The 27,668-nt window shown below is 42.5% G+C and overlaps 1 protein-coding gene across 1 annotated transcript in view; it reads right to left on the bottom strand.

The window, feature by feature from the left end:
• The window catches only part of LOC144893398 (uncharacterized), a 153,116-nt gene that overhangs the window by 28,356 nt on the left and 97,092 nt on the right, over window positions 1-27,668 (bottom strand). Inside the window, exon 4 of the mRNA XM_078783995.1 lies at window positions 9,099-9,152. Within this exon, the coding sequence (XP_078640121.1) occupies window positions 9,099-9,152 (54 nt within the window). The remainder of the gene's footprint in view (window positions 1-9,098; window positions 9,153-27,668) is intronic.

Below are 27,668 nucleotides of genomic sequence, written 5' to 3'. Positions count from 1 at the left end.
GCATTTATGTTTATTTAAATTATACAATGGACTACAAAATGTAAATGTTTCATTTTATTTGTTATATTATATCACCTTTACCTATCAATATTGTTGAAATGAAGATCAAATAGCTGTATTTTGAAATATGTTGAAAAAGTCAAAACTTTACATGGGGTGTACTTACTTTTTCACGTGACTGTAGAGATGTAACGTTTTTCCAAGATGGCGTCCGTACCATGTGACCTATGACGTCATAATTATGAATAAATAAATTATACAGGCGGAGGTACTTCTATGGTGAACTTTCGTGTCAATCGGACCAACGGTTGCCGAGAAAATGAATTTTTAAAATGTAGACACGTACGGCACACACCACACAGCACACGTACGCAACTGAATGCTTAACCCGCTTTTCGCTTCGCGAGAACAGGGTAATAATAAACCAGTTAATTACCTCCACCACCGAAGGTGTTTTCACCCCTGTCTGATGTTTTCACCCCTGTCTGTCGGTTTATCTGTCTGTCTGTTTGTGAACAGGATATCTCAAAAAGTTGTGGATGGATTTGGACAAATCCTGGTGGACAGGATGGGTGTGTGTGACAAGGATGAATTGATTGATCGATTTTGGTGAAGATCTGGATTAGGATCGAGATATGAGAATTTTTTTTTTTTCTTCACCATTCATTGAATGATAAGGAAAAACGATATATAAGCATGAGATTTCAAAAAGTTATGGACGACTTATGACAAAACTAGGTGGATGAGTTGGTTAGGCGACAATAACAAGATGATTGCATTTTGTTTCAAGTCCGAATTCAGATCTGACCGATGAGTGGGATACAAAACGTACACTGTTCACACTGGTGGAGGTATGTATGTGCTCTACTGTGTGCTGTTGTAGTTTGTGTACACAAGCATTAACTGGACATATAAATTGGCAAAATGTGATGAGAATATAACAAAGGAAAGAGCTCTCCCATCGATTCATCTTCGTCCGTATGTAGCAAAAGGCTGTGGGGTAGCATCATTGGATGAGGGTATGGCTGTACCCCTGCTGCAGTGCCTTCTGCTAACCAGTTATTACTTTTATTGTCATTTATTTTAAGAGATACATTAGGCCAATGTAGGAATTAGTCCAAAAACCTTATCAGACAGGAATATTAGGATACACCATTGTAGTTTTACATGTGTTACAAAAGTATGAGTAGAAACAGATAAACTAACATGGTATTTGATTGAACCCATGATCGCGGCATCATGAGCCATGGATTCAATGGGGAAAACCAAGTAAGAGACGTTCAGAAATTGTGGAGAACCCTGCTTAATATGTAGTATGTGCAAACATGATGGAATTTTTCTCAGCCGCCCTTCCTTTTACTTTAACTCTCTCCCCTCACGCCCCATCCCGTCACCTCAAAATCACCTTTCCCTTTTTTCGACATCCTTTCCAACTCCCTATCCCTTCCTTCCTTCACTATATGGCAATCCTGCCTTCCTTCATTTCAATACACCCCTTCCTCCTACTTCTCCTTAGCAATACAATGTACATAGCCCCAAATATCATGTTTAAATGGCATGTGTTCGAGATATACTAAAGAGTAATGCAAAATTAATTTTTGAATGAATAGCAAGGTAAAGTTCATAATTGCTTGTAAACATTGAAGGACAAAAGATGGCATACATACATACATACATACATACATACATACATACATACATACATACATAAATACAAGGTAACCTCGGCACTGATTCAAGCCATCGCTACAATGTGCGCATGGTATATTGTATCTGCTCTGCACAGCACTCCCAAATACTCCAGGCCATGCTTCATATACAGCTAATGCCAAGCAGGGAATTAATTCGGTTAGCATATACCATCACAGAACACCCCAGTCTTTTTGAATGTGGCAGAAAGCATGGCCAACTTTACGTCTACATTTGAATAATGACATGCCCCAAGATGCACCACCCCCTGCTGGCACTGCATCAAAGACACAGTTTTTCTTTTTCTCTTTTTTTAAAGATTAGTTCATCTTCATCAGTGAATGAACACAGTTGAGACAGCGCAATGATTACCGTGTCACCAAGTGTGTTATGTTATAAAATACTTCCCCCCACATCCCTGACTGTGAAGCAACGTTGCCCATTCATTTGTCAGTGTCATGTCAAATACTGTTTGCTTTTTCTGTTTCAGAGCCAAGTCTGCCAAGAGTCAAGACATTATTGTTTAATTTCCTGGAATATGTGGGTAAAACTTTTGGACTTGGATGCTTACCAACAATAACCACAGCAAAACTTGGCATAGTATTTTGTCAATAACAATTTCTCAAATATCACACTTTGTACAAAGAAAGAGTCCACGTGGTTAAAAATAAATGTGTTGGATACAACTTAATTACCCCAAAACCCTAAACAGGATGTTCCATCCACATCCATTAACCCAATTCAGCTGATAATCCATCCTGCTAATTCCTGTTGCTAATGTAAAGCTGTAATCATTTTTAATCCCTCTTTAATGTGAGAATTAGAGGAGGTGAACCAATCAATTAATCACTTTCTTGAAGCAAAATCTTTGCATTTGGAGGCAAAATCTCGAATCACTTTACAAATAAGGATGGGGCAATAAAAGTAAAAACTCGAAAGCATCTCAAAATGCAAAGCCTGCCCGTGTCCACTTTGTACTCGAAGTCTCGAACTATACTTGACAAAAAGGACAGTTTAAATAATTGTAGATTATATTCACTAGCAACGGTACCTGCCCATTGGGCGGGGTTCCAATTGGGACGCTCAAATGTAAAGGCAAAAATTGAAGGCTTTTTATTTTATTTTAAACGATTTATTTAAACATCCGTTAAATCATATCACACGCAAATCATCAAAATCTAAACAGTATTTGTAGAATTTCAATAAAAGCCACATCACTGTTCATATCGGTAAATTGGAAAAATTGGAAATTGGTAAAATTGGAAAAACAACATCGCCCATTTTACTCCTGGGCGTCCCAGGATTACCCACCCAAAATTTTGTTGCGATCGGTTGAGCCGATTTTCCGGTACCTGGGAACAGACGGACAGACATTTGGTGAATTATAGTGAGATTAGTGTTCCACATATTCTCATAATTTGATGGTGTCATCGTTTTCGACGAATCTCTTTCCATCATTGGCATGCTCACTAAGCATTGTGCGTTGTGCGATACAGGTGAGCAGGTGTTGAGCTGGTGCCAATTAAGGGAAAAACCTGCACAGAGAAGCGATAAAGTGGTAGAGGTGTGATATCCCTCTCCCACTCTTTATTCCTATGAGCATCGTTGGCTGCAGGTGTAGTAAATGCAACGTCAAGTCTGACGCACATTAGGCACAGCAGACAGGCCAGGTCGTCGGTATAATGACGGCTGCCCTTGATGTCCAAAGTGGACACAGCTGTTTGCAGATGCTGCGCAGTGATGCCTAAATTAGTGCCAACATTGACTTTCATGGGCACATTTATCCACGATGTAGTTCTCATAATAAAGGTTTGTTGAATATTTGATGACAAAAGCTCAATTATTAAAAATGTTATGGCCTGGACAGACACACGGAAGCCCAATGGTAAAGAAAGAAAGATGGAAGTAATAAAAAAAAAATGGGCCGTCTCATGCTTGACGCACTGCAGCGAGACTAATAAGGGCTATTTATAGTCACTACGACTTTGCTTTTTCACATTTTTGATCCAATTGTTGATGATGTTCTCCATATCTCATAGTGAAGGTTTCTGGAAAATTAAATGACAAAAGTTCAAATGGTAAAAAAACAACACCAAAAGTCTAACAGCTGTATAGCCAAGCTTGTAAAATATTATAAACCACAAACACACATTAATTATTAGCTTTTCAAACCATCACTAATGTTGTGTATAACATTAAACAAAGAAATTTGGAGGAATCTCGACATCCATGAGGTAAGTTTTACTTACAGAACTGAGCGAAGATCTACTGTAATCTATATTATACCCCACAAGGGTTGGAGGTGTGCTCATTTACCAAGCTGCTAGCTAGCGCTTGCCAAGCCAGCCATTCCTTATCTGTTTTGAACTGAGTGCTTGCTCGAATGCTTAAACCACTTGGCCATCTCTCCACAAGAAACTTGGTAAATGAACACACACCCAATGTTCTTGAGACCCGAGCATAGATCGACTGTAATCTATATACCCCAAAGAGGAATGACCCTTTCTGTAGCTCCCGTAATGAGCGGGTGTCGGCCTACTTGTAAATTAAAATGTCGGTCGGTGGAGTCAGCCGTCGTAATGACATCATAGACGTAATGACGTATTAAAAAAAACAAAAAAACCTGGTGTTGGGCTAGCGGCTAGGGTGCCGGCTTAGGATCCTAGGATCCTGGGTTCGAATCCCGGTCGATCGCTGAATTAACGCCAGGGGGGTTGACTCAGCCTGTCATCCTTCCGAGGTCGGCTAATTGAGTACCAGTTCACTGGTAATTCCCTGTTTGTCGTTAAAGGCGGCAAAAAGGGTCGGCGTCAGAAAGGGCATCCGGCCGTAAAACATTGCTTCAAAAAGGGGACCAAAAAAAACAACAACAACCACGGTTCCCGAAAAAGGCCAACCCCTGCTTGCGGGGAAAAATGGCCTCTAAAGGTGGTTACGTAATGACGTAACGGACACAAAACGACCGCTTCTTCAATATGTAGAAGATTATATATTTTAACTTCCAGTAAGTTTGCAGTCACTACGGAGGGATTAGTGTTACGATGAGATTTACTATAATACTAGCCAAAACCCGTGGAACATCCACGGAAGGGAGGATGTGGTGTATGGATAGAGTGTACCATTATGGATGGCATAGGGGATTTGCTTGTCCGAGTAAGAGTTAGGAAGAAAGATGAGAATGAAGAGTGCGTATATGAACAACGATCGCCGACACTGGCACAAATGCATGCTCTGGATTGTCCACTCAGCGGACGGCTTGCTTCGCCTTCGCCCAGCAGACGCCAATACGATGGCGTCGTATCGGCAGTTAATCGGATGCTTTTGGGCCCCAACGTCGGCTAATTCAGATTTTTTGAGTATGGCTGTACGTGATAAACAAAGAGCGCGGTTCGTAGATCGTAAATCCATTAGTGCCGTGGGCATTGGGTCACTGGGTGCGGCGTAAAAGGGATAACAAAGTCGAGTCCTTACGCTATTATTATATAGATTAACGTTGTAAATTAAACCGAGGCGAATTCCTTACTTCCTCGGTTATTAATATTAGTGCCGAACACCACTCATCATTGATCATGAACCATACACCGCTTCAACCCATTAACCTTCCATTCACGACATTGGGATTAAAGTATTATGGTCATATTTACTTTATTATTATTACAAAAACGATATTACTGAAACGATACACGACTGTGTGAAGAAACCTGGGATTAATTTGTCCGAAGCCGTATTCGATACGGATTCTTGGAAGAGACGTAACGCTGATGCTTTCGATATTTGATGGTCATTTTAACAATCGGTCTGTTTGTGTTTCACACTGAATGAAAAACGTAAGGGTAGAGCATGGCGATTGTGATATATGACAGATTCGACGATATGTTCGGCCTGAACGAAATTAGAATCAAAATGGCGGAGTGCGGAGAACCAGCCGCCGCACCACCATAATGACATCAGACATAATCACATCACCCTGTCATGTGACCAGATCCTCAGCTCTGATTGGTATACATTTGAGGGGACATACATACAAACATACTGACGGACAAACACTGTTCTAGACGGTTCTGCCCGATGGGCTATGCCGTAAAAGGTTGTTCTGGACACACATACACCTACACATAACACACATACACACACAAAATGGGATTTTTGAAGAGATTTGCAATACTACTTGATAAGGCCATGAAAATATTAACAGGCAGTGAGTTGCACAGTTCATTAGGTGACCATAATAATGGGAAAACATTCAAATAGAGGCCAACAAAATTGGTCTCTAAAGCAAATGTGCCCAAAATAATTTTGTTTATTTGGATAAGAGGTGTTCATGATAAAATCAAGGATAAAACTTCCCAGGTAGCCATCTATGCTGGAGCAACTCTGGCTAGACACTGCCCAAAGCTGTACCTGACAGTTAGCCAAATTCAGTCTGCTATAATTGGTCACCTGGATTGCCCTTTTACAAATCCAAATCATTGCACACACACATTCCAGCCCATAATGTGTATAAACGAAGTTGCTCCAACTTTCCACTGGACCTTTGTTTATAAAAGGAAGAGTAATTGCACATAAATTAATAGTTTTTTGAGATAATTTGATTACATGGCATCATTAACCAATATCCACAGCTGCTTGTGTCCTGTTTAAATCTACATACATTTGAGTATGTAGATGTCATAACACAGGTTGAATGTCATCAATCAAACCAGCTTTCAAATACAGTCACATGAAAAAGTAAGTACACCCCATGTAAAGTTTTGACTTTTTCAACATATTTCAACATACAGCTATTTAATCTTCATTTCAACAATATTGATAGATAAAGGTGATATAATATAACAAATATCATGAAACATTTACATTTTGTAGTCCATTGTATAATTTAAATAAACATAAATGCAAATTTCGCATGTGGAAAAAGTAAGTGCACCCCTACATTTATCACTACTTCAAATACCTAAAATTAGAATCAGGTGCACCAGCTCAGGTGCAAATGATTAGAACATCGTTAGAGAAGATCTTGGAGGAACCTGTCTTATTTAAACCTCAGACATTTACTTTGGTTTGCTCTTTGTTGTTGAAGTGTGCGGCGTCACCATGCCTAGATCAAAAGAGCTCTCTGAGGCCTTCAGAAAGAAGGTTATAGATGCCTACGAGTCTGGGAAGGGATTTAAAAAGATCTCCAAACAATTTGAAATCAATCATTCGACTGTCCGGAAGATAATCATCAAGTGGAGAAGATTCCATACAACTGCCGACTTGTTCAGGCCAGGCCGCCCCAGCAAGTTCAGCCTGAGAGAGCACACCGCAAGATGCTGAAAGAAGTCTCTAAGGACCCCAGAATGTCATCATGGGACCGACAGATAGCTCTTGCCACTGTTGATGTCAAAGTGCACGAGTCTACCATTAGAAAGAGGCTGCACAAATTTGATCTACATGGGAGGTGTGCCAGAGGAAACCTTTGCTGTCCAGAAAGAACATCAGGGCAAGACTAAAGTTTGCCAATGAACACCTAGGCAAAGACCAGCACTTCTGGGACAATGTGATCTGGACAGATGAGTCAAAGGTAGAGCTATTTGGCCACAGTACCAGAAGACATGTTTGGCGAAAACCAAAGACAGCATTTGACCACAAGAACCTGATACCAACTGTAAAGCATGGTGGTGGAAATATTATGGTTTGGGGCAGCTTTGCTGCATCAGGGCCTGGGCAGCTCACCATCATAGAATCCACTATGAATTCTTCATTGTACCAGAGGGTGCTTGAGGATAATGTGAGGCCATCTGTCAGAAAGTTGAAGCTCAACCAAAGGTGGACCTTGCAACATGACAATGACCCTAAAAATACCAGTAAATCCACCAAGGAATGGCTGAAAATAAAGAAATGGAGGGTTCTGGAATGGCCAAGTCAAAGCCCGGATCTAAATCCCATCGAGATGTTGTGGGGGGATTTGAAACGAGCTGTGCATGCAAGAAACCCCTCAAACATCGCACAGCTGAAAGATTTCTGCATGGAGGAGTGGGAAAAAATTGTCCCAGTCGATGTCAGACTGGTAGACAGTTATAAGGAATGCCTACTTGAGGTTGTTTCTGCCAAAGGGGGCAATACCACCTATTAGAGCCAAGGGTGTACTTACTTTTTCCACATGCGAAATTTGCATTTATGTTTATTTAAATTATACAATGGACTCCAAAATGTAAATGTTTCATGATATTTGTTATATTATATCACCTTTATTTATCAATATTGTTGAAATGAAGATCAAATAGCTGTATGTTGAAATATATTGAAAAAGTCAAAACTTTACATGGGGTGTACTTACTTTTTCACGTGACTTTTTGACTTAACTTTTTCACCGGTCAGCATAACGCCTGTTTGTAGGGAGCTTCATGAAATGGGTTTCCATGGCCGAGCGGCCGCACACAAGCCTAAGATCACCATGCAGAATGCCAAGCGTCGGCTGGAGTGGGGTAAACCTCACCGCCATTGGACTCTGGAGCGGTGGAAACGTGTTCTCTGGAGTGATGAATCATGCTTCACCATCTGGCAATCCGACGGACGAATCTGGGTTTGGCGGATGCCAGGAGAACGCTACCTTCCCGATTGCATAGTGCCAACTGTAAAGTTTGGTGGAGGAGGGATAATGGTTTGGGGCTGTTTTTCATGCTTCGGGCTAGGCCCCTTAGTTCCAGTGAAGGGAAATCTTAGCACTACAGCATACAATGATATTCCAGACGATTGTGTGCTTCCAAATTTGTGGCAACAGTTTGGGGAAGGCCCTTTCCTGTTTCAGCATGACAAAGGCCCCGTGCACAATGTGAGGTCCATACAGAAATGGTTTGTCGAGATTGGTATGGAAGAACTTGACTGACCTGCACAGAGCCCTGACCTCAACCCCAACGAACACCTTTGGGATGAATTGGTACGCCGACTGCGAGCCAGGCCTAATTGCCCAACATCAGTGCCCGACCTCACTAATGCTCTTGTGGCTGAATGGAAGCAAATCCACGCAGCAATGTTCCAACATCTCGTGGAAAGCCTTAACAGAAGAGTGGAGGCTGTTATCACAGCAAAGGGGGGGGGGACCAACTCTATATTAATGCCCATGATTTTGGAATGAGATGTTCGATGTTTGGGTGTCCACATACTTTGTCATGTTGTGCATATATATATTATGTATAGATGCCATGAATCACACAATGTCTTTCCACCATCTCTCCACTTCCTTCCTCAACATCAATAAGTGTTATATTTGAGCAAGGAAAGTCAAGTACAATTAATTATAAACCACTCAATCTAAATACAATAATGATCGTTGTGCACGTTGATAAAAAAAAAAACATTTGATGAGTTTCGAGGGGGGTACAGGTCCCTTTGGGGAAACATCTAATGGTAAAAAACTCATGCAGCCTTACCGGTGAACCTGGTTGCCCTTGCAGTCCTTCATCTCCAGGATCACCTGGCGGACCCTGCAAAGATTTACCACATAGGAAGTGTAAACAACAGGTGTTAAATATTGGTCGAGTGTGCAGTTTTTATTGACAATGAATTGATAAACTGAAGAACTTTCTGAATATTGTGAATATTGTTTGTGAATATTGTGAATATTGTTTGTGACTATTGTGAATATTGTTTGTGACTATTGTGAACAATGTTTGTGACTATTGTTTGAATATAAAACGTTTGTGAATGTTGTTTGTGAATATTGTTTGTGACTATTGTGAACATTGTTTGTGACTATTGTTTGAATATAAAACGTTTGTGAATATTGTTTATGTATCCAATATTTGACATTGTTTGTGGTATCAAAAATTTGTCATCGATCATTATAGCGTTTGCCTTCCTATCTACTTGCTTAGCATTGGGTTGGATATCATACTGCATTGGGTGATTACACAGTAATCGTTATACTACATCACAAAATAACCTTTTAGGCCCCTCATTCCCTCCATCCCCTTCCCCTTCCTTTGAGCTAAAGCCAGATGTTTGATTCTGGAAAGTAATGTAGCTTTTTTCAGTTTTCCACAGCAATGTGAATATAAGAGAAGGAGATTACTTCCTGCTTAGAGTCTTTCACAATAGTTCACCCTGAAATTAACCTCATCTGCTGCTGACACTTCTTGTAAGACATGATCTATGCAGAATCTCAAAAATGAAACTCGTTGTTTTAAGAAGGATAAACAATAATTCCCACAAATTACAACTTTTTAATATTTTTCACTAATTACATATTAAATATCTGCATTATCTGCTGAGCAATATCGACCACTGAGAGCATGTTACAGTCCAAGTGAAGGATAGCTGAAGGCCTGTGGAATCTGGCATGTCTCTGTGATCTTCTTGGCAAGCACACACCACATGGAAGTGCCGAAGAAGCGTCTCCCGCAACAATTTGCTCAGGAACGTGGTCCAACAGAATCATAGAAATGGACTTTTTCAGGTCAAACACTTGTTTTTGTATAGGTCAAACACCTGCTCAACATTGCAACATTGCATGTGGTATGGTAAACGTGTAAAGTGTGTTCAGTTTGTAAATGGGATGAAGAAGTACCCTAATGGAATACCACATAATGCAAAACTTTCCTTTTGGAATAATTTACAAATAGCCTCCCACAATGTATATCCCATTACATATTTATATATCTTCATATATTATATATATATATATATATATATACACACACACACAGATGTTTGGTACTACAGAACTTTAATATACAAGAAAACAAACACAACATAACAATAACACCGTAGCTTTTCGTGCTGTACTCTTCAAGGTAATTCACAGCAAAAGATTGGAAGAGGCGAGAACTAGTGCATTTATAGCATGTCTATGTAACAGCAACACCGATTGGTTCATCAGTCATGATGTCATTGGTATTCTGAATGCCCATTGGTTGACTCAGTCACCACTATCCCTGGCTGGGGGTGCTGGAGCGAAGTTGTCAGCGATGACGTACCATTAGCATCATTACCTTGAAGGGAGGGGGGATGTGGTTCCCCGAAAGCCGGGCACTCCACATTTGCAGACATGCCATGGATAGCGGTCGGGAAAACATCGTTAACCTTTCCATGTTGAAAGAGAATGAGAGAATGTACAAATTCCTTTTAACGACACAATATAGGGTCCATGTAATGGATAAAGGTTGCTTCTAACATACTGTCAAGTCCGTGGCCGATGAACACCAGCCTTGGACGAATAGCCAGACGGTCTTTAATTCCAAGGCGAATTCCGAATAATGGCGGTACTTTTTGGCGCGCGCAGGACGGAAGGCAGCAAGATGCTTACCTAAACGAACACAAGGATTTATTCTCGGACCCAACACCATGCAAACAAGATAAGGAGCATCAACAATAATGGTTTAATAAAAATCAATGCATTCAAATAAAAATGAACAGTGAGGTAAATCTAATTTGAGATGTCTCCACTCAGACACAAATACACAACACACGGAGGAAAGATAAAATAAAAATAATTGTTTTAAGCCGGCCGGCACACAGCGTTGCTCAACAAGATCATTGAATGAAGTCGGCAGTACAGGGTGGCCTGAAGCCGCTCACGTGGGAAACGCACAGGATGGTGCGAAGTTGCTCTCTGCGTCGCCACGAACGTGAGGTAGTTTGTGTGGCCGGCCCTCTTTCAATGTTCTCTCCCACTGAAACGTAACATGGCTCCAGTTCTCCCGAAAAACACCACCGTCAAACAACACCCCCTCCTCAAACGTTGCAAAGGTTCACAGAAATCCAAAAAGTTCTCTTCACGAGCGCACACGAGACAAAGCGACCGCCTGAGCCGAAAGCCAGACCGAGAGAGAGAGTGTTCTTCTTCCACTCCTGCTCCAAAGCGCATTAACTTCACGACCCAACCGAACAACCAAAACTAGCATTCTGCTCAAGTCCACGAGCAAAATCGCACCAGCACGAACAAAGGAAAAATGGCGCAGCCTTCTTGTTCGTGCCAAGAGACCGACAGAGAGTGAGAGTCTTCTTCGTCCTTTCCTCAAACCTTCTAGCTCTGACGTCACTCAGTCCAATCGCCGAGCTCCGTCGAATCACCCCATGGTCTTCATTGACCAATGGCGAAGCTCGGGGCGTGTCCTACCGGTACCAATCCTTTCGAGGCGGAGTTCAGCCGTCGACCGAGAACGTTCGGCTTCTGTTGGCGTATGGTGTCGGTTATGGTTGGTTAATGGAAGGTTGCTGTTGTAGTTTAATAACGTAGGAATAAGGTCAAAGGGGGCAATCACATACTGGGAGAAACTAGCCTTAGACCCTACCTAGTTAGCTCCACCCCCGTGTGAAGACACAAAAACAATCTTAAGCTCACAGTTTTCCTACTTACTGTAAATACATTAAGATGTCTCCTACTTGTACACGGTCCATGCTATTACTACACAATCCGATCTCCCCTATGGTATTCATCATCAACCACCCCTCCCCCCCCCCAACCCAACCCCCCCTCCACAGACGATGTAACAATACATAGATGTAACGTACTGCGACCTCGGCTGAATATCTTAAACACATCTGCATTGTACTATTGTGCACAATCGGGGTTGGCAGCTAAGTGCCGTGCAATGGCAGACGACCAAGAAATGGCCGACGGTCCTTGAACGTTCTTGCATGCTCACACCGGTTGAGTCCTCACTCCCAAGTTCTTTCCTCTAATTGCCATGGGGACATGCTCTTTGATATGATCGGCCAACTTTTGGGTTGTACGGGCCATGTACCGAGCTTCACATCGGCACTTAAACTCATATATAACTTTACTGATTTCTGAGGTGGGCAGCACATCCTTGTTGACTGGCGTGAGCAGATGGCGAGAGGTGAAGATTACTCGAGGTTGCACAGCCAGGTACGTGTTTGATACAGTATGTTTGATTTGTACTTCAAACCTTCGTGATGATTGTCCTTTCCATGGCATCCCGATAAATACCTGACATTTGTCAGGACCGAACTTGTGTTCCTTTGTTGTGTTGAGAAACGTGTGCACATATCTATATATCATTAACTTCTAATAACCACAACTATACATTACAGTTAGATCTTATTTTGCAAATTTGGCATCTTTTTATGCCTCTACGCCCAAAGTTGGCCGCAGGTATTGTTTTCGGGTTGTCCGTCTGTAAGGGCTAAACCTCGTTTTTCTCAGCAACCACAACCACATGTGCAATTTTCAGGGTAGGAGTGACACCCATGCAGAATGTTTTTTATGATCATTGTGACGTTAAAGGTCACGTGATATGGCAGCCATATTGGATTAAACGCAAATAATTAAAAATATATTTCTCGGAAACCGCAGAATGGAAATTTTTTAAACTTGGCACATTGTCAAGTACTCCCAATGGGGAACAACAACATGATAATGATGACATCATAGGTGAAGTGGTATACCAGGCAAAAATGTTTTAATCGAATTCCTTACCCTAAAAATCTGAAATTGCATGCACATGATCTATGACCCATTGTATTGAAATATTAAATTTATGACATCATAAGTCACATGGTTTGGTAGCCATATTGGATTTAACCTAAAACCTTAAAAAAGCATCTTCTCCCAAACCACCAAATCGATTGACTCGACACTTTACGTGTGTCATCGACGAGGCATGGCGATTAAAAGATTATCACGAAAGCGTCATTGGTCACATGGTATGGCAGCCATATTAGATTGAAGGAAAATATTAAATAATTATATCTCTGAAACTGCTTTCCCTATCAATGCGAAATTTTACAAATATCAACTACCGCTATTGTTGCATATAGTTTGAAAATGATGATGTTGTAGGTAAAGTGGTTTGCCAGCCATCTTGGATAGAAAAACAAACCTTATCTGATCAACACTAAACTTCACAAACGTGATCCCCTACCTATACATATGCAGAGTGTATATTTTAAAGAGGTCATATGTCACATGGTGTGGCAGCCATATTTTCTTGAAAGCCAATATTAAAAATATATATCTTCTCTGAAACCGCTTCACCGATCGATGTGAAACCTGTCATGCCTGGTGAAAATGTGATACTTGAAAACAACTGAAGGGATTTAAATCAAACTTGTTTATTTTTAGGATAGTGAACGAGGGCATCTACCCGTTGTGGGACTATGCGGAGGCATATTGGCGACACAGTCGCATTGCTCTAGTTTATTGATGTACCATACTCTTTTATAGAGCATTGGTGCTGCCAAAGCAGTTTCTTGTCAAGGGTTATACTAGGTGGTTTGCCATTGCCTTCCCAAGGTTGTTTGTCCGTGCGCTGTCCCTTTAAAGGAAGCAGTGCACGCACCATTTTATTTTAATAAAGCCTCTGGCATGACTGCTCTAAATATTATGCCACTGAGTCTGGTGTCTAAATAGTTAAGTTAACTCGCATTCACTTGAGCCTTATCTGTTTTACATGGTGGATTGTTAACCCCAATAAAATGGATACAGTATAGTGCATATAAAGTGAGGCATGAGATAGCCCCATGTGGGTGGGATTGCCGTTGGCTTGTCTGTTCCTAGTTTGATCTCCGATGGAGTTGAACCTGACTAGAACTTTCGTTTTGATGGAATTATAGCAGGACATACAGCATAATGGAACACACATGACTTTTAGGGGGATGTAAAGTTAAATGCCCCTTCTTCAGTTTTGTAACAAAACAAAATAAAAAACATCCTGTTTAAAATAGTTTAGAACCCATGCACTTTAGGCAACTACATGTTATGAAGGCTAAAGCTCCTGCTTCCTTTTTGGAAGAAGTTCAGGGGCTCCGCGCTGCGAGGATGTTGTGGCCATGTGGTGACGATGCTGCACTGGTATCCCTGAGGTTGCGAGTTCAATAATTGCAGTTGAAAGCAGCGGTATTAGAGATTCATATTGTCAGCTTCTGGAAAAATATTCCTGTCTTCAGAGTTATAATGCCACGATCAAATTCTGGATTTGCAAACCGCATTGGAAGTTCAATGCCTTTCATCGAGGGTACATTCTTCCTGTGCACTTGGTCATGTTTTCGTCTAATGTCAGTCCACAATCTGTGGTTGATGCTGTATGCTGGCAGGGCAATTCAGGACACCAAAATGGTGTGTATGGAGAGATAGTGCTGCACATATGCCTCATAAGCGGGAAAGAGAAATAAGCCAATCCAGAGGATACTGTGGAGAGTTTGCTCTTTTCCTGCGGGAATTTTGGTGGCTTCTCATTCCTCTGTTATGTATAATTTAGCCTTGAACGCTTTTCCATTCAGTTATTCATCCCTCCCCGGGTTGCATATAATCATCATTATACTCACATTGTTCAGCTCTGATAATTCCATATTCTAATATGATAAGATATGATAAGAAATAAGCTCTGATATGCTCAATTCAACTCGTATGCACCTCTTTTCTCTTGTCTGTTATATTTGATGTACCCCTAAACAGACTCGGTGGTGTCATGGTTACATCGGCCGCTCTGAGTCCTGGAGGTCAGTGGGTTAAACTCCGGGTGAGTCATGCCAGAATATTAAAAAAAATAGTATGTGCTGCTTCCTTGTTTGATGCTCTGAATGTAAACAGGATAATGCATATAGGTTGGCAATACTAGTGCAGGCTTTGAGGATCTAAATGGCCTCCTGTGTTGAAATACTTTGTAAGGGAACTCTGAATGAATGAATGAATGATCGTTTTAAGGCCATTTTCCCCGCTAGAGCGGGGGTTAGCCTTGCGGGCCCCATGACAATCATGGTTCCCTGTTTGAGGCAATGTTTTTATGGCTGGATGCCCTTCCTGACGCCAACCCTTGGTCGCCTCTTACGATGCGCAGGGATTTTTTTTTTTTTTTTTTTGTATACTGAATCGAGGCTCGTGAAAGATCTAACATTTATTTCACAAACAAATCAACCAGACAAACAAAATATACAAAAAGAGGGAGCGGAAGACAAGACAAGACAAGACAAGATGGGGAGAGAAGGGGAAGCACACAACCACAACATTTGAGAGCAGGGAGAAGTGTGGGAGGGAGAGGGCTTGGGGGCAGGAGGCGTGGGAAGGGGAGGGGGGGGGGTACCTATTCTAAATCAGGGTACACACCGTGGTAATTCATCTCAGCAAGCTGGTACTCAATTTGCCGACCTCGGAAGGATGACAGGCTGAGTCAACCCCCTGGCGTTAATTCAGCGATCGACCGGGATTCGAACCCAGGATCCTAGGATCCCAAGCCAGCACCCTAACCGCTAAGCCAACACCAGGCTATTATTATTTATTATTATTATTCTGCCTACCACTTGATCTCTTATCTGATCTCGATAAGTCATTATTATGATCTGATCTAGATAAGATAAGATAAGTCATAGAACTCTGATCATTATTATTTATTATTATTATTCTGCCTACCTGTAATCCTTTATAATCTCGCCGATCTAGTTTGTCTGTCTCACGTTCTCCTGTTTGTTTGATACTGCAATATCTGAACAGTAGCCTTCCAATTGCTGTCATTAAGAACTTGTTACCCCACAAGTGAACAAATGGGGGAGGGGAGGTTAAGCAATTGGTTAACTTTGTTTACAGATGTCAGTCTATGGTCGAGGGATGACTTAATTTAAATTGAATTACATATTTTGAAATGTAGAACACGAATCGGAACACAAACAGCAAACCTGCGTTTAAACAGTACTTGGGCTCTGAATTTGGCAAATTGTACGGAATCTCGTCCCGAGATGAGCAAGATCTTTATTACTCCACCACCTGCCTGACAATCAAACAAAATTGAAAGTCATTTCAAACAAGAAACTTACTGTTTTTTTACATCAAAGGATACAAACAACAGGCATTAATAACTAATGTAATATGTTAAATAAGGTGGTGTAAAAGACACTTAAACGGCGTCAACCGTGGTAAGCTTCCGCATTATCTTTTTCTATAAGCTCTTCAAGATCTATATTTTATTTCTATTGAATACATACGTGCTTTTTATTGTAAGGCAGTTGCAGAAGAAGTACATGGAGAAGAGGAAGAAGTTGTTTCTTGGGTTTGTTGATCTGGAGAAAGCATTTGATAGGGTTGCACATGAAGTAGTGACATGGGCATTGAGGAAGTTAGGAGTGGAGGAATGGTTGATCAGAGTAGTGATGGCAATGTACAAAAGAGCGCGCACAGCTGTAAGGACGTAGGACGGGAACAGTGGTGAGTTTGAGGTGAAGGTGGGAGTGCATCAGGGGTCGGTACGAATTCCACTACTATTTGTAGCTGTGATGGAGGTGCTGGCTCGGAATGTAAAGGAGGGTTTACCTTGGGAGTTGTTGTATGCAGATGATCTGGTGTTGATTGCCGAAAGTATGGATGGACTGAAGGAAAAGATGAACAAGTGGAAAGAATGTATGCAGACAAAAGGCCTAAAGATGAATATTGGAAAAACGAAGGTGATGGCAAGTGGTAAAGCATGTGGTGAGGTGGAAAGAACTGGGAAGTGGCCATGTGCTGTGTGCAGGAAGGGTGTCGGAGTGAACTCCATTCAATGTACAATGTGCGCTGAGTGGGTTCATCAAAAATGTAGTGGTCTGAGAGGGTCATTAACCAGTGTGGCAGCTACATTCAAATGTAAGGTGTGCACAGAGAGAGCTGCAGATGGAGGAAATGTTGAGTTCGATCTTGGAGACGGCGTGAAGCTGGAAGGTGTGAAAACATTTTGCTACCTCGGAGACGTGCTGAATGGAGAAGGTGGATCAGACTCGGCAATGGTTGCTGGAGTGAGATGTGCATGGAAGACGTTTTGGGAACTGAGTGGCGTGCTGATGAGGAGGGGAGTTTCGTTGAAGCTGAAGGGAAAGGTGTATGCTGCATGTGTGAGAAGTGTTATGATTTATGGGAGCGAGACATGGGTAATGAACCTAGAGCAGCAACGAAGGCTGGAAAGGTTGGAAATGCGAATGGTTCAGTGGATGGGCGGAGTATCGTTGAGAGAGGGGAAGACAAATGATGAATTGCGAAAGATGATGGGAATAGAGCCTGTGATTGATGCTGTGAAGAGAAACAGGTTGAGATGGTTTGGTCACGTGTTGAGGAAGGATGAAAGTGACTGGTTGAGAAGTGATGGAAATGAATGTAGAAGGAAGTAGAGGATGGGGAAGACCGAGAAAGACTTGGCTAAAGATGGTCGAAGAACAAATGCGAGCAAGGGGGTTAACAAGGGGAGATGCAGAAAATAGGGCAAAATGGAGAAGATTGTCATGGGGACCGCAAGGCTAACCCTGCTCTAGCAGGTAAAATGGCCTTAAAATGCATGTTGTTGTGTTTTGTATATACTTGAACACTGTAGAATACAAATCACCTTGTTGCCACTTCCAAAACTTTAGCAGTTCTTGTTTAAACTAGTTGACGCTTAGCAGTTCTTCGGCAAAATATTGCACCATTTTAGACCATCTTGACCAATCAAATTTGCTGCTCTCAGCTTTGGACTTAATGGCGTTATGGCTAGCCCAAAAGCCTACTTTTGTTGAAAAAAACAAAAACCTCACCGGATATGTGATGTTTATAAGCAAACTGTGCAAGCAAGCAAGAATGCTCGTTTAACATTCCCTCCGGATAGCTTACTCCTCGAAATAACCCAGCCTGCGAAGTACCAAGACAGCAGGTTGTATTTGGAGCCCAGTTTCTGGGGAATAAATCCCAGACTAAATAACCCAGAGGCAAACTGGATGATATTAATGAGTCATGACTGCATCATGCACAGGATGATGCTAGGATCTCTGTTGCACTGGAGAGGAAACATGAGATCAGTAAAACTTATTTTCTGCATTGGGGAATTTACAAATACTAACAATGCTATAAGCCACCAATTTTAACATATGTTTCCTGCTTTCACATAAAGCAGGTGAAGAATGATTGCTTATCTTAACGCGTGATTTGGGGCACCTGGATAACTCAGTTGTTATTGTTAGTATGTTCCTTGCTGACATATTTGCTTCCAGCTTTAATCCTCGAATAAATGTATTCCAAGTAAAGCTGCTAATATGATTTGATGCCAGCAGCAGTGCTGTGTGGTGGAACATGGTCGCTGTTCTTCAGAGATTACATTCTACAATGAGGCAAATACAAAACATCCCACTGGTGCCTTTTATAAACTTTGCCTCTAAAGTCTGTCAAATAACATGGAAACAAGAAAGAGCAATCAGAGATTGCAGACCCTCACCAAGACGTTTTTGTGTAGTGTATTTAGTGTGGTGTTTTTGTTCATTCTTTTATTATTTTGTACTACCCCACTTTCATCAGACATGCATGACACATGATGTGATTTATAAAACTGAATTCAGTATTGTATTTAAAAAAATTTTTTATGAGGCTATCCTCAGGGTCTTTTGAGTCCCCAGGGTCTTTTGCATCATCGGAGTCTTTTGGGTCATCAGGGTCTCTTGGGTCTTTTGGGTCATTTGGGGGTACTGAGTCCACGCGGTCTTTTGGAGTTTTGGTGGTCTTAATGGTCTTCAAAGGTCCATTGGGTCTCAGCAGTCAAAAGTGTCGAAAGGTTCATCCCAATAATACATAATTAATAGACATACGTAATTGATAGACATGATGCCACTGACTTCAAACACTACAAAATTAATAGATACATTGAAAACTCAGATGGCTGGAGAAGATAATATAGTAAATATAGTTAAGTTTCTTCTTCTTCAAACAATAACAACTGGCTGCCAGACCGTAAGACCAATCATGCTGAAATTTTAAACACGTGTTCCAATTTACGACTCCTGCATTACTTTGAAGTTTCACATCGATCAATGAAGCCGTTCAAGAGATATAATTTTTAAAAGATGTTTGTTCAATCCAACATGGCCGCCAAACCATGTGACGTATTAATTATTCAAGGACACCATGGTATCCCCAAGGCATGGGGAAGCTATGTGTGAAGTTTCCATTCAATCTGTTCAGCCATTCTAGAGGAGTGGCTTTTTAAAGGTTTATTCTTCAAAAAATCATAGCTGCCAAACTACACTACATGGCCAAAAGTATGCGGACACAACTTCTAATTAGTGGATTCGGCTATTTCAACCACACCCATTGCTGACAGGTATATATCACTGTACCATGAAATCACACACAGCCAATAAATCTCCACAGACAAACATTGGCAGTAGAATGGGCCATACTGAAGAGCTCAGTGACTTTCAACGTGGCACCGTCATAGGATGCTACCTTTCCAACAAGTCAGTTCGTCAAATTTCTGCCCTGCTAGAGCTCCCCGGGTCAACTGTAAGGGCTGTTATTGTGAAGTGGAATTGTCTAGGAGTAACAACAGCTCAGCCACGAAGTGGTAGGCCACACAAGCTCATAGAGCAGGACCGGTGAGTGCTAAAGCACGTAGCACGTAAAAATCGTCTGTCCTCAGTTGCAACACTCACTACCGAGTTCAAAACTGCTTCTGGAAGCAACGTCAGCACAACAACTGTTCGTCGGGAGCTTCATGAAATGGGTTTCCATGACCGAGCAGCCGCACACCAGCCTAAGATCACCATGCGTCGGCTGGAGTGGTGTAAAGCTTGCCGCCAATGGACTCTGGAGCAGTGGAAACATGTTCTCTGGAGTTATGAATCATGCTTCACCACCTGGCAGTCCGTCGGCCAAATCTGGGTTTGGCGGATGCCAGGAGAACGCTACCTACCTGAATACATAGTGCCAACTGCAATGTTTGGTGGAGGAGGAATCATGCCCTGGGGCTGGTTTTCATGGTTTGGGCTAGGCCCCTTTGTTCCAGTGAATGGAAATCTTAACGCTACAGCATACAATGACATTCTAGACGATTGTGTGCTTCCAACTTTGTGACAACATTTTGGGGAAGGCCCTTTCCTGTTTCAGCATGACAATGTCCCCGTGCACAAAGCGAAGTCCATTCAGAAATGGTTTGTCGAAATCGGTGTGGAAGAACTTGACTGGCCTGCACAGAGTCCTGACCTCAACCCCATCGAACACATGGGATGAAACACATGGGATGAATTGGAACGCCGACTGCGAGCCATGTCTAATCGCCCAACATCAGTAGCCGACTTCACTCATACTCTTGTGGCTGAATGGAAGCAAATCCCTGCAGCAATGTTCCAACATCTAGTGGAAAGCCTTCCCAAAGAGTGGAGGCTGTTATATCAGCAAAGGGGGGGGGGGGGGGGGGTGGGGGGACCAACTCCATATTAATTGCCATGATTTTGGAATGAGATGTTTGACGAGCACATATGGGTGTGATGTTCGGGTGTCCACATACTTTTGGCCATGTAGTGTATGTGACCTGTCACATCATGGTCGTGGACAGTTTTGTTCGCAATGGGTATGCGATCATGCATGTAATGTTTCGCCTCGATCTGTTCAGCCATTTCAGAGAAAAATGGTTTTTAGTAGTTTTTAAGGTATTTGTGTTAAAAAATATATGGCGGCCGAACCACATGACCGATGACATCATTATTTTTTCTCATCATCATTACTTTCTCAACCAATTTATCCCTTGATGATGCTCAATAAATTTCATCCTGATCGGATTAAGTTTTGTACTTGTCGAATTATGACGTCATAATGGAGGCACCTATGACTTAATTAACATGTTATTCCCCATGGAGAATTCTTCATAATAGCCATGTCTCAATTTTTTCTACACAGCTCTTTCAGAGATATAGAGGTGCAAGGTTTTTCGTTTTTTTCCCAAAATAGCACCCATACCATGTTACCTATGACATCATAAATATAATTAAAAATTCTACAGGAGGCACAGCTATGGTGAAAATTTCCTGTCAATCGGACAAACGGTTTCGGAGAAAAGCATACTTATTCTGTGCGGACAAACAAACAGACAGACAGACAGACTACCAAATGGACCCAAATGCAATACCCTCTCCTCTGGCGAGGGTAATAAAGAACAAATGTAATGTATAGTGAGGGAAATAGTTGTTATGCTATATCCATGCCTTCATGCAGGACAAAGGGCTCCCTCAACCCACATTGGGGTCCTGATGTACTTGCCATAGTTGGCAGGTGTGTGTTGGCGAGAGTACGCCATATCATTAGTACAAAAAATATCACCGGAAGGAATAAAAGCAAATACAGTATATATCAAAGAACAATTTGTAGGTGGGAAAATCCATTTTCACCAAAATTTCAAGAATCACATAATCGAAATACACAATAGCGCAACCAACTTAAGGTTATTGCCAAAAAATGGGGAAAAGCTTCAAAAAGAAAGTCCATTATTTCAGCCACAGGGTGGCCCTTGTCAGAGTATATTGTTTTGTTGTGTTACAAGCAATCAAACTGTGAAAGCTAAAATAAAATAGTTTGACTGTAAATATGTGCTTGTCATGTTGAATTGGGGGTTGTGGGGAGGGGGGGGGGGGGGGGTTACTGTATTACACAATTCACAAAGTACAGTGGGAGTCAGAAAAGGAAAATACCATCCCATTCAAGTGATGAATTATATTAAAATATGCAGCCAATGATCCACCATTTTATCATCACCTACTTCAATAGACCTGTTTTATGATTTTGATTGAGATATTGTAGAAGCGCCTATGGCAGCAATTGCAGCTACGAATCCTCTTGGGTATGTCGGTATCAGCTTTGCACATCTGGATTTTGGGAGTTTCTCCCATTCTTCCTTGCAGATTTTCTCAAGCTGTCAAGTTGGATGCGGAGCATCGGTGAACAACGATCTTCAACTATATCCACAGATTCTCAATGCAATTCAAGTTTGGGCTTTGGCTGGGCCACTCAAAGGCTTTCACGTTCTTGTTCTGAAGCCATTCCAGTGTTGCTTTGGCTGTATACTTGGGGTCATTGTCCTGTTGGAACATAAATCTTTGCCACAGTCTTTTGCACTCTCAAGCAGGTTCTCCTCAAGGATTTGCTTGTATTTGGCTCCATTCATTGTTCCCTCTATCCTTACAAGTCTCCCCGTCCCTGCTGCTGAAAAGCATCCCCATATAAGGATGTTGCCATCACCATGCTTCACAGTAGGGATGGTGTTAGATGGGCGATAAGCTGTGCTCGGTTTCCGCCAGACGTAGCGCTTTGCATTCAGGCCAAAGAGTTCAATTTTTGACTCATCAGAACGCAGAATCTTTTGCCTCATGTTCTCAGTCTTTCACGTGCCTTTTTGCAATCTCCAGGTGTGCTGTCATGTCATTTTTTTCTCAGGAGTTACTTTAGTCTGGCCACTCTCTCATAAAGCCTAGATTTTGTGAGGGGCTGCAGGGACTTGTCCTTCCGGCAGGTTTTCCCATCTCAGCCAAGGAACTCTGTAGTTCTGTCAGAGTGGTCATTGGGCTCTTGGTCACCTCCCTGACCAAGATCCTTCTTACCCGGTTGCTCAGTATGTTTAGACGGCCAGCTCTAGGAAGAGTCTGGGTAGTTCCATATTCTTTCCATTTCCTAAAGATGCAGCTCACTGTGCTCTTGGGAACTTTCAACACTCTAGAAATGGTTTTATACCCTTCCCCAGATCTACGCCACCTCACAATTCTATCTTGGAGTGCTACAGAGGGTTCATTGAGCTTCATGGTCAAGTTTCTGTTTTGACATGCACGGTCAACTGTGGGATTTTATATAGACAGGTGTGCTTCTTTCTAAATCATGTCCATTCAATTGAATTGGCCACAGGTGGACTTCACTCAAGTTGTAGAAACATCTCAAGGATGATCAAAGGAAATTGAATTCACCTGAGCTCAATTTTGGAGTGTCATAGCAAAGGGGTTGAATACTTATTGACTCGAGACATTTAAGCTTTTCATTTTTGATTATTTAGTTTTAAAAATTTCAAAGAAAAACAATTCCACTTTGACATTGTGGGGGTATTAAAGTCAAGAGATGTGAATACTTTCTGAAGGCACTGCGCGTGTTTAGATGTGAATGCTAAACAGGGTGAACACAGTTTATCATAAACACAATTACAGAACGTATACTGTAAATAACTGCAAAACAATTATTATAATCTTATAAATACTTTCAAGTGTTTGTGTGTTTGGACGTTATTCTTTCATGGCCGAACCTTAGCACCGAAAGGCCCCAACTTTTGGGTGTGGGTACATCAGAATCTGTGTAACACATTGACCTTGACGTCTGTTTTAAGGCCACCAAAGGCTGCTACAAAGTGTATTTTGGGAATTGGGTTCAGGCAGTGCTTTCGCCGGCCCACGGCCAAAAGGTAACCACCATGAGGCCAATAACTCCATCCCTTCTCAATTTCCAACACATCTCAAAACCACCACTGGGAAAAGCTCACCCAGCGGACAGCGCCAGGTATACACCCCCTCCCCAACCTCTGGACAGCGTCGGGTATCCCCTGCTAGTCAGATAGGAAGGAAAGTACAAAAAAAATAGGTCCACAGCACAGACATAGACATTTTTACCTCTAAACAGTTTCCAGTGGGCATTTTAGTCACAAAGGAAATGGAGTCCCAACATCCCTGTTAGGGCATCTTCCTTGTGTGGAAACTAAGGCTGAGCCTTGCCAAAGCATCTCTTTATGCTCAATGGCGAGATATTCCTGCCCTATGGCTAAGCATCAACTCCATGCAACATTATATACATCAGCCGGCAATCATTCATGCGAACAAAAAGAATAGAACTGGTATATTTCTGGTCTGGTATATTTCAGCAAATAATCTCTGTGAAATAATTGCACAAAGAAACCAATTTTGAAATACCAGAGTAGAGGGGTGTTCTGAATTTCCCATTTAAAGAAATGTTTGGAGTACACAAAAAACCCAAAATCATTTGTACAGTAACATGGTAATTAAAAATAGGGAGAATACCCCTGGGTGCTCTTCTGGAAGAATAAAGCAGTATACCACATCGACTAAAGGAATTTTAAACAGTATCACGGTATTTAAACCAATTTCAATGCCTGCTTGGAGACGGGGCAGCATGTTGAATCATACTAATGTAATCACATGACTGAAAAATAACTATTTTGTAGGGCAACCTCACCCCCACACCCCTGCTGGTAGACCCACAATTTTAATGCCATGAACAAACTTTGGTGCATCATGGGTGATGAAGATTGTGGTCAGGTTTCATTCAACTTGCCTTTGCCTCTTGGAAGGCTAATCCAACTGAAGGCAATCTCAGTTCCTTCCACCAAGCTCGGAACAAGTGTGTGTCTACCCTCAGGAGTGCCAGGAAGCACTATCTCTCCTCACTCAAGAATGAACTCTCAAACCTGTCTCCTTCCTCCAAATCCTGGTGGAGTCTGGTCAAATCAGTTTCTGGTGTTTGTTCCCCCTCCATCCCCTCCCTTACCTCAAATGGCCACACAGTTGACATCGCACGTGACAAAGCCGAATGCCTCAACTCTGTGTTTGCCTCAAAATCCTTAGTCCCAAACCCAGCTCTCTCTGTTCCCACCTTTCCCAGTCGAACCCAACTGCTCCTGAACTTTGTGTCCTTCTCTCCTGACAAGGTGGAGGAGTTTTTGTCAAACCTCGACTCTGATTCTGCAACTGGACCAGACGGCATCAGCCCACGGATCCTAAAATCCTGCTCTGCCGCTCTATCTCACCCTCTCTCTGTTCTTTTCACCCTATCTTTTGCTCAAGGTCATCTGCCAGCATCCTGGAAATCAGCAAACATTACCGCTTTACACAAAAAAGGTGCAAAAACAGATCCTTGCAACTACAGACCAATCAGCTTGCTCCCAATTATCAGCAAAGTCATGGAATCCATCATTGCTTCGGATATGAAATCTTTCCTCTTCTCCAATGGCTTGATCTCTGATCATCAATTTGGTTTCAGACCAGGTCACTCTACTCTGGACATGCTGCTTCTGCTGTCTCAACAATGGATGGAGGTCCTCAATGCCAAACAGGAAATCAGAGCTGTCTCCCTTGACATATCACGTGCCTTCGATACGGTCTGGCACCCAGCTCTGCTCACCAAACTCTCCTCCTATGGTATCCATGGAAATCTCCATGCATGGCTTGCGGACTTCCTCTCTGGTCGTAGTCAACGTGTGGCCCTGAATGGATTTCTCTCATCTCCCCTTCCTGTTCAGGCTGGAGTTCCCCAAGGCAGTGTGCTGGGCCCTGTGCTTTTTATGGTCTTTATCAATGATCTCTCCGACTCTCTGGAAAATCCTCTCTATCTCTTTGCTGATGACTCCACTCTCTGCCGCTCCATTCCTCTTCCCTCAGATCGGCAGTCTGCAGCCTCCTCACTCTCTGAAGACCTGGACAAAATCACAGACTGGTCAAACAAGTGGAACATGTCTTTCAATCCTGACAAATCTCACTCTCTTACTATGTCTCTCCGAAAAGATCGACTGGACAACCCTCCCATCAACTTTCTCAACAATCCTCTCCAAGAAGTTCTGTCGCTCAAGCTTTTGGGTCTCACTATCTGCCATGATCTTTCTTGGGAAAACCACATTTCCAAGCTGGCCTCCAAAGCCAGTCGCCGACTGGGCATCCTCCGTCGTGCGAAGTCCTTCCTCGGCACACCTGAGCTCCTCACCACATACAAGGCTTTCATTCGCAGCTCAATGGAATACTGTTCTCCCCTATGGGCTGGTGCTCCTGCCTCACACCTGGCTCGGCTTCACGCTGTTGAATCCAAAGCTTTCAAAATCATTGGAATCTCCCGTGATGAAGCTACCTCTGAGGGCCTTTCACTCACTCACCGCAGGCAGGTAGGTGGTCTTTCTGTCTTCTACCGACTCCTCTCCAGCCTTGCTCCCCCAGCTCTCTCTGTGCTCTGTCCCCCAAATATTCCTACAGGTCGCACAAGATCTGCCAGCAACCCTCTGATGGTTAAACTGCCGAAATCTCGGCTTTCTGCTCACCTTCACTCTTTCATTCCTCTTTTCTCCCGCCTCTGGAACAAACTCCCACACTCCCTTCAATCCCACTCCTCCCTCCAGGTCTTTAAAACAGCTGTTCACCACCATCTCTTATCTTCCCCCATCCAAAACCTTGATCTTTTCTACCCCCACTAATTCACCCCAGATCCACCTTGTTTGAAATTCCAACTTCTTTCCTGGAAGTCCTGGCAGTGTCCATATGTTTATACCTCTCCCACCCCCCCCCCCCCCCTTCACATGCCTCCCCCCCAAAGCCCTCTCCCTCCCACAGATCTCTCGATGTCTCCATGTCTCTCGGTCCCTGCTGTCAAATGTTGTGTTTGTGTCCTTCCCCCTCTCTCCCCATCTTGTCTACCGCTCCCGATGTTATTTGTTTTATGTGTCTGTTTGTCTTTCTGTGTGATTAATGTTCGCTCTTTCACGAGCCTCGATCTTGTATACAAAAAAAAAAAAAAAAAAAAAAAAAAAATCGTGTGTATACTTTGTGAAGAAAGCAAATTCCTATTTTGGGGGGATAAAACCTGGACACACTTTGAACCCCGGTAGACCCAATTTTTTTAATGCCGTGAACAAACTTGAGTTGTGACATACCAAATATCATTTTAGCCAGGTTTGGTCACAATCCCATCAGTAGTTTCGGAGAAGAAGTTGCAAGTGTTTACAAAATGATGGATGGACGACACCATCCCATAAGCTCCCCGGAACTACGACCTACGATCCTGCCTCTGATTATGAAAGAAAAGAGAACTCGGTGTGTTCCATTTGTAAGGGGCTTGCATCACTTGCCAAATCGGCCATTCCGTATCAACTGCTTTGCAAGCCCCAGGATATCTTAAACGCAAGGTTTTTCTGGAGCAAGAAATCAAGGGAGGTACTTGGCAAGTGGTAAGCGAACTGCTGCTGAACAAAACGTACCCAAAAATGGCCGCTGTAGTCAGATTAAAAATGATTGGTGGCTATTTCTTCAATTCTACTGCCCCAGAGGACATCATTGAAATATGCAGTTCAGACTATGACCCGGGCAGTATTTGTTCCAGTACCACAATAGCACTGTTTACATTGGAGGCTGCCATGTTTTCAAGCTGCGTCGAGTGCTCCGTTCCATTGGAGTGATTGCTTCAGTGTTTTGAATCAAGCGAGCCGCTTGGCTAGCGGAAAGCAAGCAGCCTGCTAACAGAGCACGCCCCAAGTCGTACA

This window comes from Myxine glutinosa, chromosome 8 (assembly GCF_964187855.1).
Source record: "Myxine glutinosa chromosome 8, kmMyxGlut1.1, whole genome shotgun sequence".
Classification (NCBI taxonomy): Eukaryota; Metazoa; Chordata; class Myxini; order Myxiniformes; family Myxinidae; genus Myxine; species Myxine glutinosa.
The sequence above is the reverse complement of the archived record's forward strand: the minus strand, read 5'-3'. Positions and strand labels throughout refer to the sequence as shown.